The following is a 24,836-nucleotide window of genomic DNA, read 5'->3' on the forward strand; positions in this document are numbered from 1 at the left end:
CGTTTGGTTAATTTATTAATTGGGGAAGATGAGAGGGCCTTATGGGGGAATGGAGGAAAAGTGACCGTTACTGTTGGGAACTTATTAACAGAGAGTGAGATGGACAAGAAGAGAGACAGTGAACACAACCAAACTGCCATAGACTGCTGTTTATGTAATTGTCAACCAGTCACCCAGTCACCCAGTCACCCAGCCATACAAATGTTATTTATTTATTTATAGTGTGGGTGCAAACCAATATATCTTGTGTTCTGTAACAGAACTTCTGTTTTCGTGATTCGCGAAGGCAGTACCGGATGTGTCAAATAGGCCCACTCAACCAGTCACCAAGAAATGAGTTCTGACCAAAACGACCTTAAGGGCCGGAACGGATACTGCAAAAGTCCGACCTGAGGTGTATTCAATTGATATTTTAAGGGTAAATGACAAAAAACACCCTGTTGGTTTGGGTTGGTTCTCAATATGGATCCCAGGGTATCAATTTCATCAATTTACATCCTTATATTTGCAACATCGTCCAATTTCATCCTTCCGTTAAGTTGACCGTGTGGTCAATCGTTAAATGCAGACGTGTCTACTGTAAGATCCACCTACTTACCAATCAATTCAATAAAAAAATTATATAAAATGATAAAATAACATAAATTTTTTTTAAAACGTCATCTTCCTTCCCCAGGCCAACAAACCCAGCGAGCACCCCCTGTTCACCCTCTCTTCGTCCCGCTCTCTCTCTCTGTCCCACTCGATTTGGGCTTGCTTTTGGAGCTCCGACTCCTTTTTCGGGCTAGAGTATGAATTCTCAGAAAAATGGCTCTCACTTCACTTCAAGCTCTGAAAGGAGAGTAATAATCATATATTTGGCAGTTGAATGACCTCCTTTAAGCCTAAAGAAATTTAAGGCAATAGGTAGGTAATAGTAACCCAGATAGAAATAGCTAAATAATATCAACATTTTGACTAGTAAGTTCTCACTGGTTTCTCCTATTTCTTCATACCAATCTGTGCACATAAAATCTTACAAAATAAATGCCTTCCAAGTTCTAACACTCAGATATCTGCATTTGCACCCCCTTAACACTTTCCCTCTCGGCTTTACGCATGCACCCACATGAAGGAAAGAACACTAGGAGGACTTCTCAAATGCCTTAATTATAGCAGCCTAAAGAAGAACACTCACAGATCTAGATCTTCCTGGTAAACTTTGGTGAGATATATACATATACATACATAGTTTTTGTTTAGGATCAAGTCGCTTAATTTAGGAAATCAGTTCACAACCCCTACACAAATTAGGAACACAAATATGTGCTTGCAAAAGAGAAGCCCAAGCCTTGCTTGAATTTGGTGGCTCCTTCACTGCGCCAAGTCAAGTCGTCGTAGTACACCGCAGCTTTTGCCTCCTCCATTTTCGAGCTCAACGGTCTGCAACAGTTGATGGTCTGAAGTGACGGCTTTAGGGCCTTGGTTCTTTTGCGCGCTGGATTGGGACTGGTTCTTACTGAAATTGGGTTATGGTGTTCCGCCGCCAGAGAGAAAGGAATAGGGGCTAGGGTTGGTGCGGGGTGAGGAGGGGTGAATAGGTGTTGGGTTTGTTGGCTTGGGGAGGGGTGAGATTTTTAAAGTCTATTTTAAAAAAAAATTATGTTATTTTATAATTTTATATAAATTTTTTAAGGAACTGGTTGGTAAGTAGGTGGATCCCACATTAGACACGTCAGCATTTAACGATTGACCACACGGTCAACTTAACGGAAGGATGAAATTGGACGATGTTGCAAACGTAAGGGTGTAAATTGATAAAATTGATACCCTGGGGTCCATATTGAGAACCACCCCAAACCAACAGGGTGTCTTTTGTCATTTGCCCTTAAAATATCAATTGAATACACCACAAGTCGGACTTATGCAGTACCCGTTCCGGCCCTTAAGGTTGTTTTGGTCAGAACTCATTTCTTGGTGACTGGTTGAGTGGGCCTATTTGACACATTCGGTATTGCCTTCACGAATCACGAAAACAGAAGTTCTGTTACAGAACACAAGATATATTGGTTTGCACCCACACAATAAATAAATAAATATCATTTGTATGGCTAGGTGGCTGGGTGACTGGGTGACTGGTTGACAATTACCCTGGCGTCCATATTGAGAACCACCCCAAAAGTCTGGTGGTATTCAATTAGGATTTTTAAATAATTAATATAAGTCCAGTGGTTTTCAATAAAGACTTTTAAAATATAATAAAAGTATCGTGATATTCAAAAACTTATTGATTTTAATGTATTTCATTAAATAGTGTATTGTGTGAGACTTTTGAGTGTGTGATTGTTTGTACCCAATTTTGGTCAATGGACCAAAAGTGGTTCCTTCCTCAAAAAAGCATGGCAAGGGCCCAAGCCCAATAGTTGTCTTTTTATTTTTTTTATTTTTTTAAGAGGCCCCTTTCTGTTTAAAAGAAACACCAAGAGAAGACAGGACCAAAACCAAAGCCCAAGAGCAGAGGGCCCAGAGTGATTGGACTGCTGAAAAGCGAAAAAGAAAAAAATCAATAACTGTTCCCCCAGACCCATGCGAGGTTGGAGAAAGACCATCAACATTTAATGACGAGTTGACTTTTCTCTCTTCCAGCAAGAAAACTAGCCGCCTAAGGAAGCCACCAAACCGGGAAAAAGCCAACTTGCCTATTTGATCTTCAAATACAAAAACGCTTCAAACCAGGGAGCTACTTCGAAAGCCTGGCGGTTCTCATCAGAATGTCTAATCACCCCCACTATGGACCATTCCAGGACATCAAATCAGCAAGCTGACTTTGGACAACAGCCAAACATCCTTGCTCAGTCATCATCACTTGAGATCTCCCATACACCTATAAATAGAGAACTTCCAGCACAGAAGAAGGGGACTCTCTCTCCAAAAACCAGACGCAAAGTCTTACAAAACACTCAAGATATTTTCAATCAAACTCGCCCAAATCTCAGATAGCCAAACGACTCCTGTGTCTATCTTTTTATTTCTCTGCCATCTTCATGGTATGACTATTTCCTGAGAATGTTCAGTTTGAATTTGTATAATCTAGCTGACTACAACCTTAAATCATCGTAATAATGTATTTTATAATCCGGAATCAATAAACATGGATCTTTATTATCTCTGCCTTTGATTTGAAAACTAAACAAGTAAGAATGATGGAACCTGCTTTTAAGTCACTCTACTATGCTTGTATCTGCACTTCTCTTCATACCTACGGTATTTAAGTGTTTTCCCGCTTCTGTTTTGTTTAAGTTGCAAAATCATAAAAGGTTTTTAGCCCGAATAAGGCCATACAAGTTTAAGGGATATAAACCAATTGGGCCCGAAAGTTACATTGTTGGGCCCGAATTTGTGATCAGTTTATAAATATTTATTTAAATTCAGGTTTAGGTTTGTAAACCCATGTGAGGTGTTTATTAACCAAGAGCCTTGTCCCTTTCCCTTGCTTGGTTAGGTGTCGCTCGCATCAACCAGGACCGACGTATACACGAAAGAAAGAATGTTGAAGTCCTCTTAACTGAGGCACAGAAAAGAACTAGTCCAGGCCAGTACCCCACTTGGAGCACAATGGCTTGAACGGAAGTCTAGAAAGAAGGCGCAAACTTCACAAAACACCCATCACGTTCGCTCATACCAGGTCTGTTGGACTGGTTTCATACCCAACAGTGGCATGCCTACAAAGCAGATTCATGAATCGGGAGGAGTCCAGAAGTTGAGCCCATTGCAGGGCCAAGCTTGATTATGTCAAACTGATTCAACTTTCAATTTTGTTGAAAATTGAGATAGCATCTCTGCGTGAGCCAGAAAGATACAATCGGGGCATTGGTGTCGGTCCAGCAGTTTCTGTACTCTTCCGAGCACGCCAGTCACAACATTCGGCGAAAAGAGTATCTGACAGGAAAAAAGACCAATAGTGATATACATACCAAATCACATAAAAAATCCTCCTATGCTTGATTCTCATATATGCTCTTATACTTTTTTTTCCCCCACTATTTTTTCATGCTTTCTACTGTACCAAAAAATAAGAAAAACTTTTCATAAGAGAGATGATAAAAGAAACATTAACAAGAGAGAAGATATTGTCTCTTCCAGAGTTAATGGTAGAGCTGACAATATTGTACACGAGCCGTTAACACGACACGAATTGGCTTGGGGAGGGTTGAGATTTTTAAAGTCTATTTTTTAAAAAATTTATGTTATTTTATTGTTGAGGCCCAAAAAATCAAGGGTTGGGCCCAAATAAATTCCCGGCCCAGTACGACACCTTATTAAGAAGAAACCCGATGCGGAGCATGCGAAATTCTTCATGCACGCTTGCACGAACCACGATCACATGCCATGCCAAATAAATATGCAATTTATCACGCTAAGAATTAAAATGAGCCTATAAAAGGCATTGGCTCTACAAGCTCATGCTAATTATTTTGTCAAGTATTATGTCTCCTTTCAAAGACGACAAAATTCAAGCACGCCAAGCAACATGCCATGCCAAGCAGGAAATCATTATTTCACACATAACCACGCTACAAGCTTAAGTGGGCCCAAGCCACGCAAATGCTCGGGGCTTGCTGAGTGGGTTGTGGTATGGATGGTAACAAGCTTTCATAAGGCCCATTGATGAGCCGAGAAATGGAAGTTTTGGGTTTCTTGGGAGCCCAAAACTCAAGCCCATTTCTTGAGCCCAAATATGTGGGTAAGCATAAAAGAAAGAGAAAAGGAAGCCCAATACTCTAGAAAAATTAGCCCTTCACCTTAATAAAATAGCCCATCACTTTAGGAAATTAGCCCATCCCCTTAATGGGCTAACCCATCACCTTAGAGAGGCCCAAGTAACCAAGGAAAATATCTGCCATCTCTCCAGCATTTAGCTGGAAACAAAAACAACGACAAAACCAAAGCTACCCATGTGAATGGACTGCTGGGAGCCTCCAGCACATGGCCAAAGACAAATCCCAACACAAGCCATCCAAAAAACCAAAGGATACTTGAGCAAAACACCATTCAGACCAGCGCCCTTACCAATTTCTTTCTCCCACCAGGTCTGGCCATAGAAGAGGGAACGAAAGAAGGTGAGATGATAACCAAAAATAAGAGTTCAACGCTGGAGCAGTTGCGGGAAGGCTTTAGAGCTCCCAAAAACCTTGTCTTGGTGTGTTTGGACTGAGGAAAATTGCATAAAAGAGGATGAATCGAAAGGAGAGAAGAAAAAGGGAAGGGGAGACTTGGGAAAATTGGAGAAAAGCTTTTAGGGTTTCTTGGGAAGGAGGAGCTTCCATCGGCTATAAAAGGGAGTGTCTTCTACCCATTGAAAACAACTCAATCGAAGGCAAGCAAAACCAGACCCAGAGAGCAAGCATCATCTCTCACCTCTGGAACCCTTCAATTTCGAGCCACAACTCTCCATCTCCTCCAATTTTCTCTTCTAGCAAGCTATTCCAGATCTTGATAGACTTTTCGTCAAGCTGCTGAAAATTACTTAAACCACCCATCGTTCCTCCTCATCTCTCTCCCCCCTTAGCCAACCTTCTTAGAATCACTTCCCTTTCCTTAGAACCCCTGTTCCTCATAGGAATTCACAGTCTTCTCTCTGTTTATGCTAAACTCATGCTTTTCTCTCTCTCAAATTGCTAAACTTGTGAAAGCTTAGCTCCCATGCCACAAGCTCCTCATGCCAAGCCATTCCATTGCTAATTTGTCACGTTTATTTGGTTGATTAGTGAAAGAATCCAAGGTGTTTTCTAAGGTTGTCACTACTCCTTTCAAAACTCTCTTGGAGCCTGGTCTTTGAACTCAGAAACAGGGGCAACCTCCTCCGCTCATCCTTTACAGCAGCCCAAGCCCATTCGTCTGGCTACTGGAAGAAAAAGACCCCTACATTTATAATTTTATATAAATTTTTTAAGGAACTGGTTGTTAAGTAGGTGGATCCCACAGTAGACACGTCAGCATTTAACGATTGACCACACGGTCAACTTAACGGAAGGATGAAATTGGACGATGTTGCAAACGTAAGGGTGTAAATTGATAAAATTGATACCCTGGGGTCCATATTGAGAACCACCCCAAACCAACAGGGTGTCTTTTGTCATTTGCCCTTAAAATATCAATTGAATACACCACAAGTCGGACTTATGCAGTACCCGTTCCGGCCCTTAAGGTTGTTTTGGTCAGAACTCATTTCTTGGTGACTGGTTGAGTGGGCCTATTTGACACATTCGGTATTGCCTTCACGAATCACGAAAACAGAAGTTCTGTTACAGAACACAAGATATATTGGTTTGCACCCACACAATAAATAAATAAATAACATTTGTATGGCTAGGTGGCTGAGGGACTGGGTGACTGGTTGACAATTACCCTGGGGTCCATATTGAGAACCACCCCAAAATTAGGATTTTTAAGTCATCAACAAAAGTCTGGTGGTATTCAATTAGGATTTTTAAATAATTAATATAAGTCCAGTGGTATTCAATAAAGACTTTTAAAATATAATAAAAGTATCGTGATATTCAAAAATTTATTGATTTGAATGTATTTCATTAAATAGTGTATTGTGTGAGACTTTTGAGTGTGTGATTGTTTGTACCCAATTTTGGTCAATGGACCAAAAGTGGTTCCTTCCTCAAAAAAGCATGGCAAGGGCCCAAGCCTAATAGTTGTTTTTATTTTATTTTTTATTTTTAAAGAGGCCCCTTTCTGTTTAAAAGAAACACCAAGAGAAGACAGGACCAAAACCAAAGCCCAAGAGCAGAGGGCCCAGAGTGATTGGACTGCTAAAAAGCGAAAAAGAAAAAAAAATCAATAACTGTTCCCCCAGACCCATGCGAGGTTGGAGAAAGACCATCAACATTTAATGACGAGTTGACTTTTCTCTCTTCCAGCAAGAAAACTAGCCGCCTAAGGAAGCCACCAAACCGGGAAAAAGCCAACTTGCCTATTTGATCTTCAAATACAAAAACGCTTCAAACCAGGGAGCTACTTCGAAAGCCCGGCGGTTCTCATCAGAATGTCCAATCACCCCCACTATGGACCATTCCAGGACATCAAATCAGCAAGCTGACTTTGGACAACAGCCAAACATCCTTGCTCAGTCATCATCACTTGAGATCTCCCCTGCACCTATAAATAGAGAACTTCCAGCACAGAAGAAGGGGACTCTCTCTCCAAAAACCAGACGCAAAGTCTTACAAAACACTCAAGATATTTTCAATCAAACTCGCCCAAATCTCAGATAGCCAAACGACTCCTGTGTCTATCTTTTTATTTCTCTGCCATCTTCATGGTATGACTATTTCCTGAGAATGTTCAGTTTGAATTTGTATAATCTAGCTGACTACAACCTTAGATAATCGTAATAATATATTTTATAATCCGGAATCAATAAACATGGATCTTTATTATCTCTGCCTTTGATTTGAAAACTAAACAAATAAGAATGATGGAACCTGCTTTTAAGTCACTCTACTATGCTTGTATCTGCACTTCTCTTCATACCTGCAGTATTTAAGTGTTTTCCCGCTTCTGTTTTGTTTAAGTTGCGAAATCATAAAAGGTTTTTAGCCCGAATAAGGCCATACAAGTTTAAGGGATATAAACCAATTGGGCCCGAAAGTTACATTGTTGGGCCCGAATTTGTGATCAGTTTATAAATATTTATTTAAATTCAGGTTTAGGTTTGTAAACCCATGTGAGGTGTTTATTAACCAAGAGCCCTGTCCCTTTCCCTTGCTTGGTTAGGTGTCGCTCGCATCAACCAGGACCGACGTATACACGAAAGAAAGAATGTTGAAGTCCTCTTAACTGAGGCACAGAAAAGAACTAGTCCAGGCCAGTACCCCACTTGGAGCACAATGGCTTGAACGGAAGTCTAGAAAGAAGGCGCAAACTTCACAAAACACTCATCACGTTCGCTGATCGGTTCATAATTGTATATCATTTTGTACCCTTCTAGCTTATGATTTGGTTATGTTTTTTAGTTAAACTTGTGCTTTTAATCCTTTTTGTGTTTATCTTTCAGTTCATTGAGCTTTAGGTAATAATGAGGGCTTTGGATAGTAAATGATGCAATCCATGCATGTTAGGGCCTAATTTGGATGAATGGATGAAGAGCTTAAAGACAAACTCAATTTTGGCTACAGTCCCCTGCCAGCCCAGTTTCGTAGGTCATATTGCAAGCTTTGTTTCAGCAACCTACATAGCTCGGATGAGGCCACATTCTTCATGAAAGTTGTTCCAATGGGTGTATACTATAACACATCCAAAATTCAGCCCCATTGGATAAATATGGAGTCTGTTACCTAGCAAACACAGAACCATGCTCATGATGGATTTTATCAGCGCGCAAAATGAGTTAGCAATTTGTTTTGGCCTTAACTTCCTCCTCCGACCTTGGATTGGCCCAAATGATATATGGCTGGAAAGAAGACATTCTGAACTTCAAGTTTGAGTGCTTAAAGTCTTAATTTGCTTAAGGGAAGCCCAATTCGTAAGCCCTTGAAGTTGCTGGTCATGCTGACCTCAGGATGAGCTATTATTTCTGGTTGGAAGCTTGGTCATGGTGACATGAAGATGAGCTAGGGCTGCTGGTGGGATTTATTAGTGAAGTGCATCAACCATTTCAGATTTTATAATGGAAGTGTTGTATGCATTAGTGAAGTGCATCAACCATTTCAGATTTTATAAAACAAGTGTTGTATGCATTAGCCATACTTAATTCAGATTTTCAGCTTCCTTAGGCCTATATATAGTGAGGTTTCCCAAGCTTGTAAACACACCCCAAGGGGGGGAGCTCTCAAACACTTCTCTAGAGCTCCCTTCCCTTCTCTCCCTCAAATTCTCTTAGTTTCTCTTTCTAGTTTTCAATTGTTGTAATGAAATCTTTTGTGTTGAAATTTTCCTTAAGTTTTTCTTAGTTCCACTTTACTTTTCATTATGTAAATTCTTTTCTTTAGTCTCAAGTTTGATTAGTTTCCAAGTTTCAATTATGGTTCATGTTCTTATTCATTATGCTTATAAGTTAATATGCTAGTTTGAATGATTGATCACCATTTAGGCTTGCATGTTAGCTATCTTGGTTTGAATTAAGAGTAGACACCATGCTTTAATTCGAATTGAACTATGAATAGGAAGAGTATGTATGGACATTCGACAACAGGGATTAGATACATACTTGGTTGTTTAAAATGTTCTTCTATGCTTAATGGGTTCCTAATGCTTAATTTTAGGTTAGACAACAAATGATCAAATTAGGGAATTAGGAACACAAGGTTATGACCACACACCATGGCTTAATCATACTTTAGCTAGAATCAATCCATTAATCTAATTGAACTTGGGAACTTATCTGCTTGAGTTAGTTATTTCTTTCTTCCTTGTTTTATTTATTTCCTTTCTTTTTCATTTCTGTTTTGTGTAGGAAAAATGAATTGGATCATTCAATCACCAATCCTCGTGGGATCGACCTCGCACTTACATATGCTATACTAACAAACGGCTCGTGCACTTGCGAGTATCACAAGTTGAGGATGCAACTGAATCCATTTTGGTGCAGCTGTATCTACGCAACAAGTTTTTGGCGCCGTTGCCGGGGATTGGCAACATAGTTTGGTTCTATTTCTTTTCCCTACTTGTTTTATTTTTATTTTTCATTTTCATGTTTTTCTAGACAATTTCTTGTTTTAAAGTTAATGACGTTAATGGACCAGTTGTGTTTGTAGTCCAACAGAAAAGGACAATTGCCCAACAAGCAAGAGAACTGGGTTTAAGTCCCAGCTTACACAACCCATTGGCGCTTGTTGCTTTGAAGCATGGAATTGGATGTGTGTTGATTTTCCTTTTCATTTTAGTTTTTATTTCCTAATCCTTTTAATTCCATTTCAAGTTTGTGTGTTTGTTTTAGCAATTTATGATAGCTTAATAAAAATGGAGAGAGATGGCAACCTCAATCATAAGAATGGGAAGTGTGGAGCAATGGGAGAAGTCGCGACCTCCAAGTGCATCACACTCGACCTAATCGCTTCAAGGGGGAGCATTTCAATCCTTTCTCTTCTTTGAATTATGTTTATTTCCGTCATTGTTTTTACCTTTTGGTCTGCGCTGAGTTCTTTGTTTTTCTGTGCTGAATCCAACCATATAAAGAACGTGAAATTTGGACTTACGGTTGGAAAGTTATAGCCTAAAAACTGAACACAGGTCGAAGCTGAAAAACAGAGAAACGAATCTGTCCAAATGGTGATAAACGGGTGATAGAAAGTGCTGTTTGTGTTTTTCTTTGGTTTATTGGTTTGTTTCTTTTAGTACAACAATTTATGTTGTTTGTTTGAATTTGTTTAGAGTACTTAGTTCATTTTCGTTTATGGTTTGTTGTTCCATTTTATCTTAATTTGTTTTTGTTTCTTATCTTAAAAATTTTAAAAAGATTTTTCATATGAGCTGACTTATGGTAACTCCAGTGAGCACTTCCGTCAATACAGTGTCTAGGAGTTCTATAGGCGACACCTTCGGTGTCTAAGAAGTTTGGGTTTTAAGCGGGACCATTGTGACCCCTCCAACCTTCCCGGATCCCCTGGCTGTGTTTTCTGAGGCCCTTAACTGGTCATCCGTGAGTTGCTTGTATATTCGTGTATTTTTAAATTAAGTTTATTTTTATTTTCTTTGTTTTCTTTTCTGTTGAGTCTTTGTTTTTGATTTGTTTTTGTTTTTGTTTCGTTAAGTTAGTTTATGTTTTTATTTACGTGGTTTGGTTGGTTAGTTTATTTCTGAGTGTTAAAACACATTTTTATTTCAAACATTGCATAAAAAAAAATAAAAATAAAAATAAAAACAACAAAACAACAAAAACAAAATAAAAACAAAAACAATAAAAAAAAAAACAAAACAAAACAAAACAAAAAAAAGAAATATTCTTCATCTTCTTCATCATCATGGCTTGCCTCTATTTTCTCTTACTTGCAGAATCTGCAGCAGCTCCACATGGTCCTCATTTTTTCTCTGCAGTGCTTCCACGTGCTGATTGGCACAGTAGAGCCGCTTCTGCAAGTCCGCCACCATAGCCTTCAAGGAAGCTATTTCCTCGCTCATCGCGGCACACTCCCGTGTTCTCGCCAGCAATCGCATGCCCAAATTGGTAGCCGAGACCGCGTGGAGCACAGTTAAATTGTGGGACTCCTCTACTGCTGCCTTATCAGACCTCTGTGCCACATGCAGATGATCTGTCGGTGTGAGCTTGCTGCCAATCATGCCTCCCAGCAGCACTGCTCTGTTCGGCACTGCCTCATAAAAGTTCGGTATTGCCTCAGCAAAGTTTGAGGCCGTACCGTGATGATATGTGGAGTTTGGGAAGACTGGGTTTGAACGAGCCCTTATCTGGGCATTCGGTGGTGCAAGTGAGAGCTCAAGGTTGAGATCATCAAGGTGAGTGCATGAGGATGCCATTTGTTTTGTTTCTGGATTTTTTGATGTTTTTCCTTGAGTTTGCAGGAAGAAATGCTGGGTATCATCCGCTTGTAGAGGCGTGCTTTAAATAGACATATGCTGATGAAGGTGCCAACACCATTTCGGATTTCCCGGGCATGCTCGACCTAATCGCTTCAAGGGGGAGCACCTTTACTTTCACTTTACTTTTCTTTTTTCCGTGTTTTCTGGTGTTTTATTGTTTTGCCCGTTACTTTCATTTTCTAGAGCTTTGTGTTTTTACCTTTCCCTTTCGGCTATCATCTTTATTTTATTTTAGTTAGGGAACTGTGCTTCCATTTCCGTTTGTCGTCTTCGTTTGATTTAAGTTTGGAAAGTGTGCTTTCTTTTCCGTTTTCTTTTTCCTTCTGCAAATTTACTCTTTTATTTCCAAAACAAAATAAAGACAAAAACAACCAAAAAAATAAAATAAATTAAAATAAAAACATCAATAATGCAGTAGAAGTCATTTCTTCACAGTGCTCGGTGTCTCGACCATTGGAGCTTTGAGTTTGGCCCTCTGGCTGTCCTCTTCCTGGGCTTCATGCACAGCCTCTTGGGGCTCACCACTTGAGCTCCCAAAGATCGCAATCTTAGCTTGAGCGTAACTACTCTCACGATCTGCTTGCTTGCGTTTACCCGGTCGGTCTAGGTCTTCCAGCTGTTTTCGCATGTCGCGAGAGTACAACTCTACCATCTTTGATAGGTTTCTATTCTCGTCCCGCAATACTTCTAGCTGGTGTCGATTCACCTCCACTATCCTTGACCTCTCCCTTTTCAAGCTTTTTATAGCAGTCTGACACTCCTCAACCATACTTCGCTCCGCCGCCAACTGACCTTTCAGCACCTCTACCTCATGGGACTTCGCAAGTAGGCGATGACCCAAACTTGCGACTGTTGCCGTACTCTGCACGCTCAGTGCTAGGGCATCGCTCACGACCCGGTTGTCATCCCTTGTCCCCAGAACACGTATATCTTTAGGAGTCACTAAATTTCTAGCCACTCCAATGGCAACATCGTTGTCCAGGAGTATTGAGTCAGTTACTGTCACAGGCCCCCGTGCGGAAGCAAAGTAGGGCATCCATACTGGTGCCGCTGCTTGGCCTCGTGTCTGAGTCGGTGGAGCTAGGTTGAGATCCAACGAAAAGGGGTAGGAAGAGGCCATTTGATTTCTCACTTCTTATCTTCTTTCTTTCTTTTCTCTTTTGTGTGTTTCTGAGTTTGTGTTTTTTACCCTTTCTTTTTTTTACCTTTTATAGACTTAGTTTTTGCTAACCCTAGCCATTGCGGTTCTGAGTTCTGTGCGGCCCTTACGGCTTATCTCTATATGTCGCCGCACCCGTTTCCCAACCCCCTTAATTGCATTTTCACCTTTCACCACCTTCAAGTGAAAAAGTCGTCGCGCCTTCCTACGAGTCTAATAATTCTAGCTTGGGGGATGTGAAAGCGGCCTCTGCACGCCGACACGTCCCTCGCCTATTTTCCCCTTGACTTCCCAGGAACCAAGGCATCAAGGACCACACTTTTTCTGTTTCGTAAATACCCGCCTTCGCACTCCCAATTCACGTTTCATTAAATTAAAATAAATAAACAAATAAAATAAATTAATAATAACATGTGGGCTTCGGACTTCATTGTGGGCTTCGGGTTTTCACCGTTGTTAGGTTTCAAGGTGGGTTAACATTCTTTTGGGTTGGGCTTTCAATTGTTTGGGTTTTGGTTTGCGTAAGACTGTCTGTTTAGGGCTTACTGTTTTGTCTGTTTAGGGCTTTCTGTTTCGAGTGTTTTACTGTTTCATTTTTTTTCTTTTTTGTTTATTTGTTTGTTTGTTTTGTAATTTTTTTTTTTGTAATTTTTTTTTTTGTTGTTGTGTTTTTTGTGTTTTTTTTTTTTTTTTTTTTTTTTTTTTGGTTTATATTTACTTTAGTACCTTTCATTTCTTGTTATGACATTGCTTGTTCCTAATTTTTAAACATTGAGGACAATGTTCATTTCTAGGTTTGGGGGTATTGGAGTTTAGCATGTAAAATTGGTTTTTCCTTAATTTAATTAAAAAAAAAATTTATTTGCTTGTTTTTATTTTTATTTTATTTTGTTAAGTCTTGCTTTAATTTTGATTTTGATTTTGATTTTGATTTTATTCACTTTCCGAACACATTTGATGAGATTGTGATAAATGTTTGCATGACTTAAATGAAAATTGAATTTTATTTATTATTTATTTTTTTTCCTTGTAAATTTTTATTGTAAAAAAAAATAAAATTAATTAATTGATTAATTTGGCATCGTTCTAGCATGATATGTTCGAAACCTTCTTTGCACTTGCCATTTGTTTCATAATTCTCCAATTAAAGGATTTGCATGACCCAAAGAATTGTATCAAACATAAATTAGACTTATATAACCATAAATGTGAGCTTTTGAGCCTTGTGCTTCATTTCATGAGTGTTATACACATACTCTTATTTTCTTGTCATCAAAGTTGTTGTTTGATCTCATTATTCATTGATTTGGTTGAATACTTAAAAGTCATTCATTCTTTTGCAATTCGATTTCATGACATTTAAGAAATGATATTAGGCCCTCTTTGGATCGTTTGTACCTTTCAAGCTAACCTTATGCATGCTTAAGCATGATTTTCCATTGTTAACCATTTTGAGCCTACATGTAAACCTTTTCTTTCATTTACCAATTATATTTCCTTGCCTTAGCCTGAAAAACAAATATTTACCTTTCTAAGGAACTCATGAGCTTTAATTGGGATGTGTTTTTCATACTAAGTTTAGGAATTGGTGTTACATTTTGAAGAAAAAAAAAAAAAATCACACAATTGGTGAAAGAAAAGAGAAAAGTTGTGATTAAGTGGTGGTTGAATGAAATTTCATTTTTGGGTTTCATTTTTGGGCCTTCAAAATAAATTGGTGTTTAAGGAAAGGAGTATGAATCATTGTAAATGAAGGTATAAGGAGTTTTGATCGCGTAAAAGAAAAAATCTAATCGTGATGATTCGAAGTCTTGTAAACAATTGTTTTATGCTCTTATATTTTGAGTTTCTTGGACTTTGTTTTATCCATACCCTTCATTTCTTACTCACCTTACACCCTTGGCCCCATTACAACCTATGCTAAAGACCTAAATTGATCTTAAATGTCATGTGGTTGAATTGCATTCATTTTTTCTACTTTTAAGTGTTTGGCATCCTTCTTGAGATCATATTAATGCAAGTCCTTCATCTTTTTATTTCGAGTTAAGTCCTTATGGTTTAACTCTAACCTCATGTTTATAACTGAGTATTGCATTGTAGCCCTCTTCCGAGTGATTCATTTGTGAGAGGACAACTTTGGTGAGATTTGAAGTTGCATTTGTGCTTGGTATGATTTTTGAAATTGTGTGGAAACTAAGATTGGGGAATTTGTTGCATTTGGCTATCACACTACTACACTTTGAGCATATTATGTTTTGAACTTTGCCGCTTTGTGAATAATGTCTAAAATTGAGCTTTTATTGTCAAAACGTTTAAGTCATGTGTATGAGTCATTTCTCTTCACAAAATGTTCGGAAAGATTGTTTTGAGTTTTTATTTTGATTTTGTTTTTTTTTGTTTTTTTTGTTTTGTGTTTTGTTTTTATTTTTATGTTTGTTTTTGGTTTTGGTTTTGCTTAAGAACTAACAAATCTAATAAGTTTTCTAACCATTTTGTTTTGTAGAGTTAGAAAAACGTTTGTGGGTATCGTAACTGTTAAACCCTCAGGAGACACAACTCCTCCTACTAGGGATGCCTAGAGGTTTAAAGGCTTGTTGCATTCGCTCAATGCAATCGAGTTACCTACGAAAGTGGTCTAGTTAACTTCTTGTTTTGTTTTTAACTTTGTTTTGTGTTGTTTTGCTCGAGGACTAGCAAAATCTAGGTTTGGGGGTATTTGATCGGTTCATAATTGTATATCATTTTGTACCCTTCTAGCTTATGATTTGGTTATGTTTTTTAGTTAAACTTGTGCTTTTAATCCTTTTTGTGTTTATCTTTCAGTTCATTGAGCTTTAGGTAATAATGAGGGCTTTGGATAGTAAATGATGCAATCCATGCATGTTAGGGCCTAATTTGGATGAATGGATGAAGAGCTTAAAGACAAACTCAATTTTGGCTACAGTCCCCTGCCAGCCCAGTTTCGTAGGTCATATTGCAAGCTTTGTTTCAGCAACCTACATAGCTCGGATGAGGCCACATTCTTCATGAAAGTTGTTCCAATGGGTGTATACTATAACACATCCAAAATTCAGCCCCATTGGATAAATATGGAGTCTGTTACCTAGCAAACACAGAACCATGCTCATGATGGATTTTATCAGCGCGCAAAATGAGTTAGCAATTTGTTTTGGCCTTAACTTCCTCCTTCGACCTTGGATTGGCCCAAATGATATATGGCTGGAAAGAAGACATTCTGAACTTCAAGTTTGAGTGCTTAAAGTCTTAATTTGCTTAAGGGAAGCCCAATTCGTAAGCCCTTGAAGTTGCTGGTCATGCTGACCTCAGGATGAGCTATTATTTCTGGTTGGAAGCTTGGTCATGGTGACATGAAGATGAGCTAGGGCTGCTGGTGGGATTTATTAGTGAAGTGCATCAACCATTTCAGATTTTATAATGGAAGTGTTGTATGCATTAGTGAAGTGCATCAACCATTTCAGATTTTATAAAACAAGTGTTGTATGCATTAGCCATACTTAATTCAGATTTTCAGCTTCCTTAGGCCTATATATAGTGAGGTTTCCCAAGCTTGTAAACACACCCCAAGGGGGGGAGCTCTCAAACACTTCTCTAGAGCTCCCTTCCCTTCTCTCCCTCAAATTCTCTTAGTTTCTCTTTCTAGTTTTCAATTGTTGTAATGAAATCTTTTGTGTTGAAATTTTCCTTAAGTTTTTCTTAGTTCCACTTTACTTTTCATTATGTAAATTCTTTTCTTTAGTCTCAAGTTTGATTAGTTTCCAAGTTTCAATTATGGTTCATGTTCTTATTCATTATGCTTATAAGTTAATATGCTAGTTTGAATGATTGATCACCATTTAGGCTTGCATGTTAGCTATCTTGGTTTGAATTAAGAGTAGACACCATGCTTTAATTCGAATTGAACTATGAATAGGAAGAGTATGTATGGACATTCGACAACAGGGATTAGATACATACTTGGTTGTTTAAAATGTTCTTCTATGCTTAATGGGTTCCTAATGCTTAATTTTAGGTTAGACAACAAATGATCAAATTAGGGAATTAGGAACACAAGGTTATGACCACACACCATGGCTTAATCATACTTTAGCTAGAATCAATCCATTAATCTAATTGAACTTGGGAACTTATCTGCTTGAGTTAGTTATTTCTTTCTTCCTTGTTTTATTTATTTCCTTTCTTTTTCATTTCTGTTTTGTGTAGGAAAAATGAATTGGATCATTCAATCACCAATCCTCGTGGGATCGACCTCGCACTTACATATGCTATACTAACAAACGGCTCGTGCACTTGCGAGTATCACAAGTTGAGGATGCAACTGAATCCATTTTGGTGCAGCTGTATCTACGCAACATTCGCTCATACCAGGTTTGTTGGACTAGTTTCATACCCAACAGTGGCATGCCTACAAAGCAAATTCATGAATCGGGAGGAGTCCAGAAGTTGAGCCCATTGCAGGGCCAAGCTTGATTCTGTCAAACTGATTCAACTTTCAATTTTGTTGAAAATTGAGATAGCATCTCTGCGTGAGCCAGAAAGATACAATTGGGGCATTGGTGTCGATCCAGCAGTTTCTGTACTCTTCCGAGCACGCCAGTCACAACATTCGGCGAAAAGAGTATCTGACAGGAAAAAAGACCAACAGTGATATAAATACCAAATCACATAAAAAAAATCCTCCTATGCTTGATTCTCATATATGCTCTCATACTTTTTTTCCCCCACTATTTTTTCATGCTTTCTACTGTACCAAAAAATAAGAAAAACTTTTCATAAGAGAGATGATAAAAGAAACATTAACAAGAGAGAAGATATTGCCTCTTCCAGAGTTAATGGTAGAGCTGACAATATTGTACACGAGCCGTTAACACGACACGAATTGGCACGAAATGTAATAACCCGATCCTAAATTTATAATTAATTATTCATTTATTCAAGTAAAAGACAATTTTACCCCGAGAATATTTTAATAGGTTTAAAAGTTGACTTTTTGTTCGGGAAAGATTTTGGAGATTTGAGTAGTCCTGTTGCGTCGGGCTCGTCGAAACGAGTTCGTAGATTGAATTAGTTTCCTTGATCATGTTGAGATTGAATTATTCTTTCTTAAGTTCCTCTTAGGCAACGCTTGGACTTTCTAGAATGTGAATGCTGTTGTCTACTGAGAAGATTCACTAAAATACTATTTGATTAACAAAGAAAAAACAAAAATATATACTAATGGTGCCTGCAGTTTAGCTGAATATTCGCACTTTCATTTTTGTAATTTCTTTGTATTATTCTTTCTCGTTTTAGTTCTTACCACTTTTGGTCTAAATCATCAATAAATGAGTTCATATTTTCTTTTTATTTACTTCTAAATTTACCAAGTGACAAAACAATTTCTTGGTTAGGCTTAGGAGTCCCTGCAGAGTATCATGGCATACTTGAGGAATTGATGCAAATATAAATTACCAAGAAGATACAAGAAAGCAAGAGACATCTGATACAAACAAGTATTAGGTTCAAATTATGCTGCCAATTGAATTTACCATAAGCTGCTTAAATATAAAAACTGATGCAGAATGAATCTAAGACCACCCAAATACATAGTCAAGAATATAAACCAGCAACAGAGAAAGTGGATAAAGCAGCATAGACACCAGAGACATCCAAAGGGGGAAGGTGGTGCGGAAACTGGCAATTGCACCCATTAGAATGCAGACAACTACAATAACGAGAACTTCAGCGGAAAAGCTCCAAGTCAGGTTGCGAATGTAAACCAGACCCAAGAAAACTGCCAGGGAAAGGATGTTGCTCATTGTTACTGAGCCATATATCTGCACCACAAAGAAGGATAGATCAGAGAACATCATATATAGTTCACAACCCTAAACTAGTACAAAATTCCCAAGGTGTCTTTAATTTTGAGTGTTTAGCATACACAAAAGAAAAGGTAGAGATTGTTAGCAAACTGTCTACCTCAGAGTATGCCAATGAGGCAGTTCTCTGCTTTTTCCGGCTGACGAAAATTAGAGTGGAGACTATCTCACTGGAGCTAGCAAAAGGTAGAATGACGAATGAGATGAAGAACGAAGGGATACTCGTAGCAGTTGAGAAGTCGTCAACAGCATCAACAAGAGGATCAGCAAACACTGCAGCAACTATTGTTCCCAGAAGCAGCAACCCTACTGCTTTGGAGGCATGCCACTTGACATTTTTAACATCCTCCACAACCTCATCCATTTGATCCATAAACTGATCCTGCTCTTTCTTTGTTTTCTGAATATGCGGCCACAGATGTCATTAACTAAGTGACATATATATATGTATATATGTATATATCGGCTAGAGAAAATGAGAGGATTTAAACAACTTACCTTATCAAAATCCTCTAACAGTTTCATCGATGGTGGCAGCTTTCCACGCTCCATTATTGCGACACGCTTGGCCTTGTTGATCCATCTCGAGATTCCTTTGAAAAATTCATCCACATCAATCTTTGAGTCATGAGATGTATCAAAATCTCTCATCACTTGTGAAATTGCTTCATCGATGTTTACGTCTGTATCGTCGAACTGGATTCCGATAATCAGAGATCTTAAGTCTGCGGTACTTAGATAACCATCCGAATCCTGATCAAGTGTCTTGAACAACCTATCATTAGATCAATAGATTATTTAATATCAGCATTGACATTATAATCTGGAAGCTAGTCAAAGCATGAACTAGGCGACTAAACTTTTTTCTATCTGTATTACAGTAATAGGACACACAACTTTATATATGCATTGTAAATGAAAACCCAAAAAGAAAAATATCCCAACTAGTTGAGCAGCAACATAAGTACTTAAAACCTATATTCCCCCATCTCAACTAGTTGTGGAGCAACATAAGTACTTAAAACCTAGATAGGTTTGAAGAAGCATTATCTATTAGAATGTGAGCATCTAAGCCAAAATTAATTGGGAATGTGGTAGAGAAGCCCAAGATCCTGTGAAATACTGATGCAAGGCTTCCTTCCAACGTGGGATAATGCGTGCCGAAGCAAATAATTTACATCATATATGGAATTACTAGTGAAGTTGTACATGCCTGACTTATTGTTTGAAAAAATAGAGCCCAATGGAATTGACAAAGAATGGAGAGTTTAATGAAGACTAACTTTTCTATAACAACTTTGTTAGGATCACCATCATTTGTAAGAAGTCTTCCCAGCGCATTTGTTTTCAACTGTATTAGAATTTCTGACATCACATGCTTATGCTTTGATAATGCAAGTTTTCTCCTCTGAATCCATGGCCGAAAAATCTGCATCAATATATATTTCATAGATATGATGCAGCGATTAGTGCAGAACGGAGGGGAAGATGCTGAGGTTATATACAAATCAAACAAACATGAAATTTGGTAACTGAAAAATATCTTTTTGAAAACTAGACTTTCAGCTAGCTACCTGATAGAGGCTATAAGCAATCACGAAGCAGATGGCAACGATGAGCGAAATCAGAATTGCCAAGCGATTGTCAGAAGTTGTGTGAAAAACTTGGGGTAATTGGACAATTACAAAAGGAATAATAGAGAAAACCATGATCCTTGCAGCATAGCTTGTCCAAATATCCGTGCTCACTCCAGATCCTGATAAAAAATAAAAAATAAAAATAAACAGAACAATGAATATATATATCAATGTACAATATTATTGAACATATGGAGAATCACTTCCGAAAATAATCACTTTAAGTGATTTTATGGAGAAGCACATGAGAGGTGCTTCTCCCTAGAATCACTAAGTGATTTTCTGGAGAAGCACGTGCGACATGCTTCTTCCCAAAAGTGATTCTGGCCTATCCAAAATCACTCCCAAACAAGCCCTAATTCATTTAACTCTTACTGATTCTGGAAACTTTTTCCACTTTATTTTTCATAGAATTCTATAAACATTGAGTTACACACATTAAGCCAAGAACAGGATAGGAAAAAGTATACCAGTTAAGCTAAATAGTTTTTCATCTTTTTGATCAACTGCAACTGAATTTTCAAGGTCACATTTGCCAACTAGGAGACAGGTGCCCCATAGAATTGTTAGAAGCATAACATTTGATCCAGCTAGCAAGCCCATTCCCACAGAGACCTGACTTTGAGCCGTTTCTGTGTCTCCAGAAAGTCCAGATGCTGTTAAGAAACACCAGAAAGAGCACAGCCAGTAATTTACTCCATCATACGTATTACGTACCAACTAAATAAATAACACATAAATTGAAATTTCTTCTGCAAGAGACACAATTATTTGTATTTAGGTAAAGAAAAAGATGGGCACTAAAAGAAGTGGGCTTGTCCATCCTAGAATCACATACATGACTTCATTTTTTTTCATTTCTGCATGTACTTGGAAGATTGAATATGCAGCGACAAGTTTTCTTTTATCTCCTTAAGCAATTCGACCCCAATTTCTTTGAGTTTTTCTTTTAAGAGAAGGGGTAATCCGTTTCATAAGCCAAAGAAGGTCGAGGCATACCTAACCATGTTCAACTTTATTAGCTTTTTTTTTGTGTTTTTTATTTTTATACAAACAATATTTTACTTTAATTTAATATAAACTACGGGAACGTGAGATTCGAACTCGGGTGCAGAGTGGGGAGAGCACATCCACTCTAACCAACTGGCTAATGTATGATTATTAGCTTGTTAATAATATCGTTATTTCGTTAATGGGTGAGAGGTAGTTAGTTGTTCAAATCTGAGCAGCAAGACTTTCTTATAGTCAACAAAAGATTTTTTATTTTTTATTTTTTATTTTATTGTTTGAAAATTACTAGTTAACCAATTTTTATAACTGGGCCAAGTCATTAGTTAACGTGATGAGCATGGACTAACAACTCCACTATCACATGAACATGTCAAGTACTTACGCAATAAGGCTACTTGAAATAAAATAATATTTATGCACATAATTAACTTAAGTTGCGTCATTTGAACTTACTGATAATGACATAATTTTGCAGATAATTTTTTTGGGTTATTTATTTTATTAGTCCTTGAATTTTGACCCGATTTGTATTTGAGTCCCTAAATTTTCAAAATTGTTCCCATGGTCCTTCAACTTTAGTTTCGTTAGGACAAATGGTCCTACCCTCAATTTTGTTAACTTTTTCTGTTAAATGCAGGAGTAAAATGATATTTTTGTATTATTTTTAATTTTCAATTTCTAAATATTCCTTTCACCCAAAAAATAAAATTAAAAAAATCTTATTCCTCTCCTCAGTCAAACTAAAATTAAAAATTAGTTCTTATGCCTAAAAACTTGAATTTTTTATTCATATTTTAATCAATTTAAAAATTAAAAATATAAAAATACCATTTTACTCTTGCATTTAACAGAAAAGTTAACAAAATTGACGGCATGATCATTTGTCCTAGCAAAACTGAAGTTGAAGGACCACGATAACGATTTTGGAAATTGAGGGACTCAAATGCAAATTGGGTCTAAGTTTAGGGACTAGTAAAAGGAATAACCCTAATTATTTTTCTTCCTTTCCCAGTGCAAATTAAATAGAGGACAAGAAAAGTCAATGCATTGCTCGGATAGCATAACACGTTAAACTAAGCACACAACTCATCCTTAAAATCAGCTTATTAATACAATTAGAACATATATATTCCAATTCAAAATCAATTGAAAATAGGTGAAGACACGATACATACCATTATATATAATATGTGAACTTTTCATTTTTTCAGTATGGTTATTGGAATGATTTCAATTTACCGACTTTCATGTATGTTACTAACATATGAATATTGAAATTATTTCAATTCCTGGTTACCCAACACGGATGCCCAATAAGCATGTTGGGCAATAATAGGAAGAATATATAGAGAGATAAACTCTATTTTTTAATTTTTAATTTTTTTTTTATTTTTGTGCAGAATGTAGTCCTATAGCAGGTTAATAAATAACTAATTTCGGATTAAGAATTAATGTTGAGCTAGCTAGCTTTATATATTATATAGCTAGGTTGATGAAAGCTAAGCTTACCAAGAATAATGGTGGCATCAGGTATAGAGCTCAAAAGAGGCAGGAAGAAACCACCAACGATACCAGGCCCTAAAATCTGCAGCAGAATCTCACTTCCATTAGACAACAGCTTGGCTGATAGAAACATCAAGTAGCCATAAACGATGATCAGGAAAGTATTTCCCAAAACTGTGGTTGTGCATGGCAAGAACCCGTATGTCTGGTCACAACTATCTGAAGAGAACAAGCTGCCGGGCAGCCAAATGGAATTTGGTTTCGGAGTTTTTTCGAGTACTCCATCGGAGACCATGCTCAACGGCAAGTCGTTTGTTATGGACCGACTTTCGCCGGAGCTGGCTTGTTGAAGTAACAAGATGGCTAGCAAAAGGAGTGTGAGTTTCTTTGCCATGTTTTGGCTTGGGGAAGAAGCTTGTACACTTTTTGCATTTGCTTGTGTTGCTTTATATATATATATAGCTTTAGATGGTTCATGGGCATGTTTTAGGTGTAAAGTTTGGATGCTAGGAATTTGTTTAGGTGGGGTCGAACTTGGGAGACAGGTCAGATGAAAATAGATCCAAAACAGTAGATGGGCAATGTATATGTGACCGTAGAGGAAGTATAACATGCAACATATTTTAAACTTGGTGGCCAAGTGGATAAATGAGAGGGAAAAAATATATATATTTAGAAGAAAAAAGAAAAGAACCATAGAAATCAAAGACTTTTGCTAACCTAAACAACTAGATTTGAGAAGTCTTGTTTGATAAAAAAAAATAATAATAAAAAGATTTGAGAAGTGTTGACATTGCTTAGTGTGAAGACAAGTCAGCTTGGATTGGGAGGGAGTACAGTTGTCCGAAAGACTTTTGCTGAGTTGGCTAATGAATACAAAAACTCATAATTAGATTGACAATTCTAATTAAGGACTAAATTGAAATTCAAATCATTTGATTCGAATTACAAAAGTATAAATATAAAGTTTATTTGATTCTATTTATTAGCACTTTTGGTTTAACTGAAGAGGACTCGTTTTAATGGTTCGAGGTGCCTCTTGATTTCATTCAAGACGCCATGTTATTCAATTCTATATAAGTCAGTATATTCCCTTATATTTTTTCTAATATTCAATAAATTTCCCTCGTATAGTTCATGTTCATAAAAAAAATATAAACAGTTGAAATAAATTAATCCTAATGTTGATGCAAAGGTTTCGCTACGTGACGGGGGCAGTTTTGCCGCATAACAAATCCATAGAGGCAATTTGAGGGCGCAGCCCTGTGATGTCAGAGTGTCTTCCAACTAAATATTGAACCATTGGCCCTCTAATTTACTGTTTTTTCTTTTTTGTGATTGGACGAGCTCTCTAATTACAGTGGTTGAATTATTTGTTTCTTTCCTTTTTCTTCATAAAATATGGATTACTTGATCACACTCAGTTAAATGCAGCAGCCAGAGGGTCATAAATGTAATCTTGGTTTTATCCATGTGCTCATAAAATATACAAGGAAGATTCTAATTACATGTTCAAATAAGCTGTCGAAACCATAAATCATCCGAGGCTAGTTGATCTTGAAAGAGATTATTTATATAGGAAACTTTCAAGGAAGATTCCAAGTATATGTTTACAAATTTGACCCAACTACCATTATAGAATGCATGTGATTCAGTGGTTATCTCAAAATTTAGAACATGTTTGGTTTCTTGTACAACGAGTACAATTCTTTTTTTGTCACTAAAATTATAAAAATAGAAAACAATCCAATGACACTCAACCATGAAAGTTTGGTAGTTTCAAAGAATTAATGTTGACAAGCAATGTTCAGTTAGATTTTTATTTTATTTTATTTTATATATATATATACACAAAAGCAATGTTCGGAAAAGGGGCCATCGAAACCTAGAACCTCAGGTGCAGAGATAAATGATCTTAACCACTTTAACAACAAGCCCCTTGCTTCAGTTATGAAATTTTAGAGCAGTTTGAAAACTGTATTTCAGAGCCGTTTCTGAAACCTCAACCAAACGGTTGTTGTGATAACCCTCTTGTTAATTTCTTGTCCTACAAAGAAAGAATCAAATGCCAAACTCTTCGCCTTGAATTTTGAACTAGGTCCCAATTCAGAAAAATAAATAAAT

The 24,836-nt window shown here is 37.4% G+C and overlaps 1 protein-coding gene across 1 annotated transcript; it reads right to left on the reverse strand.

Annotated features, from left to right (window-relative positions):
* Positions 1 to 18,206: 18,206 nt before the first annotated feature.
* LOC110767252 (sodium/calcium exchanger NCL-like) lies at positions 18,207 to 23,151 on the reverse strand. The gene is made up of 7 exons (XM_021970741.2): positions 22,719 to 23,151; positions 20,669 to 20,854; positions 20,136 to 20,317; positions 19,845 to 19,990; positions 19,060 to 19,336; positions 18,662 to 18,961; positions 18,207 to 18,519 (listed from the first exon to the last, which is right to left on the reverse strand). Exons 1-7 carry the CDS (start codon positions 23,104 to 23,106, stop codon positions 18,271 to 18,273), a joined length of 1,728 nt encoding a protein of 575 aa, XP_021826433.2. The 5' UTR covers positions 23,107 to 23,151; the 3' UTR covers positions 18,207 to 18,270.
* Positions 23,152 to 24,836: the final 1,685 nt, after the last annotated feature.

The sequence above is a fragment of the Prunus avium genome, chromosome 3 (genome assembly GCF_965620075.1).
Source record: "Prunus avium chromosome 3, drPruAviu1.hap1.1, whole genome shotgun sequence".
Taxonomy (NCBI): domain Eukaryota; kingdom Viridiplantae; phylum Streptophyta; class Magnoliopsida; order Rosales; family Rosaceae; genus Prunus; species Prunus avium.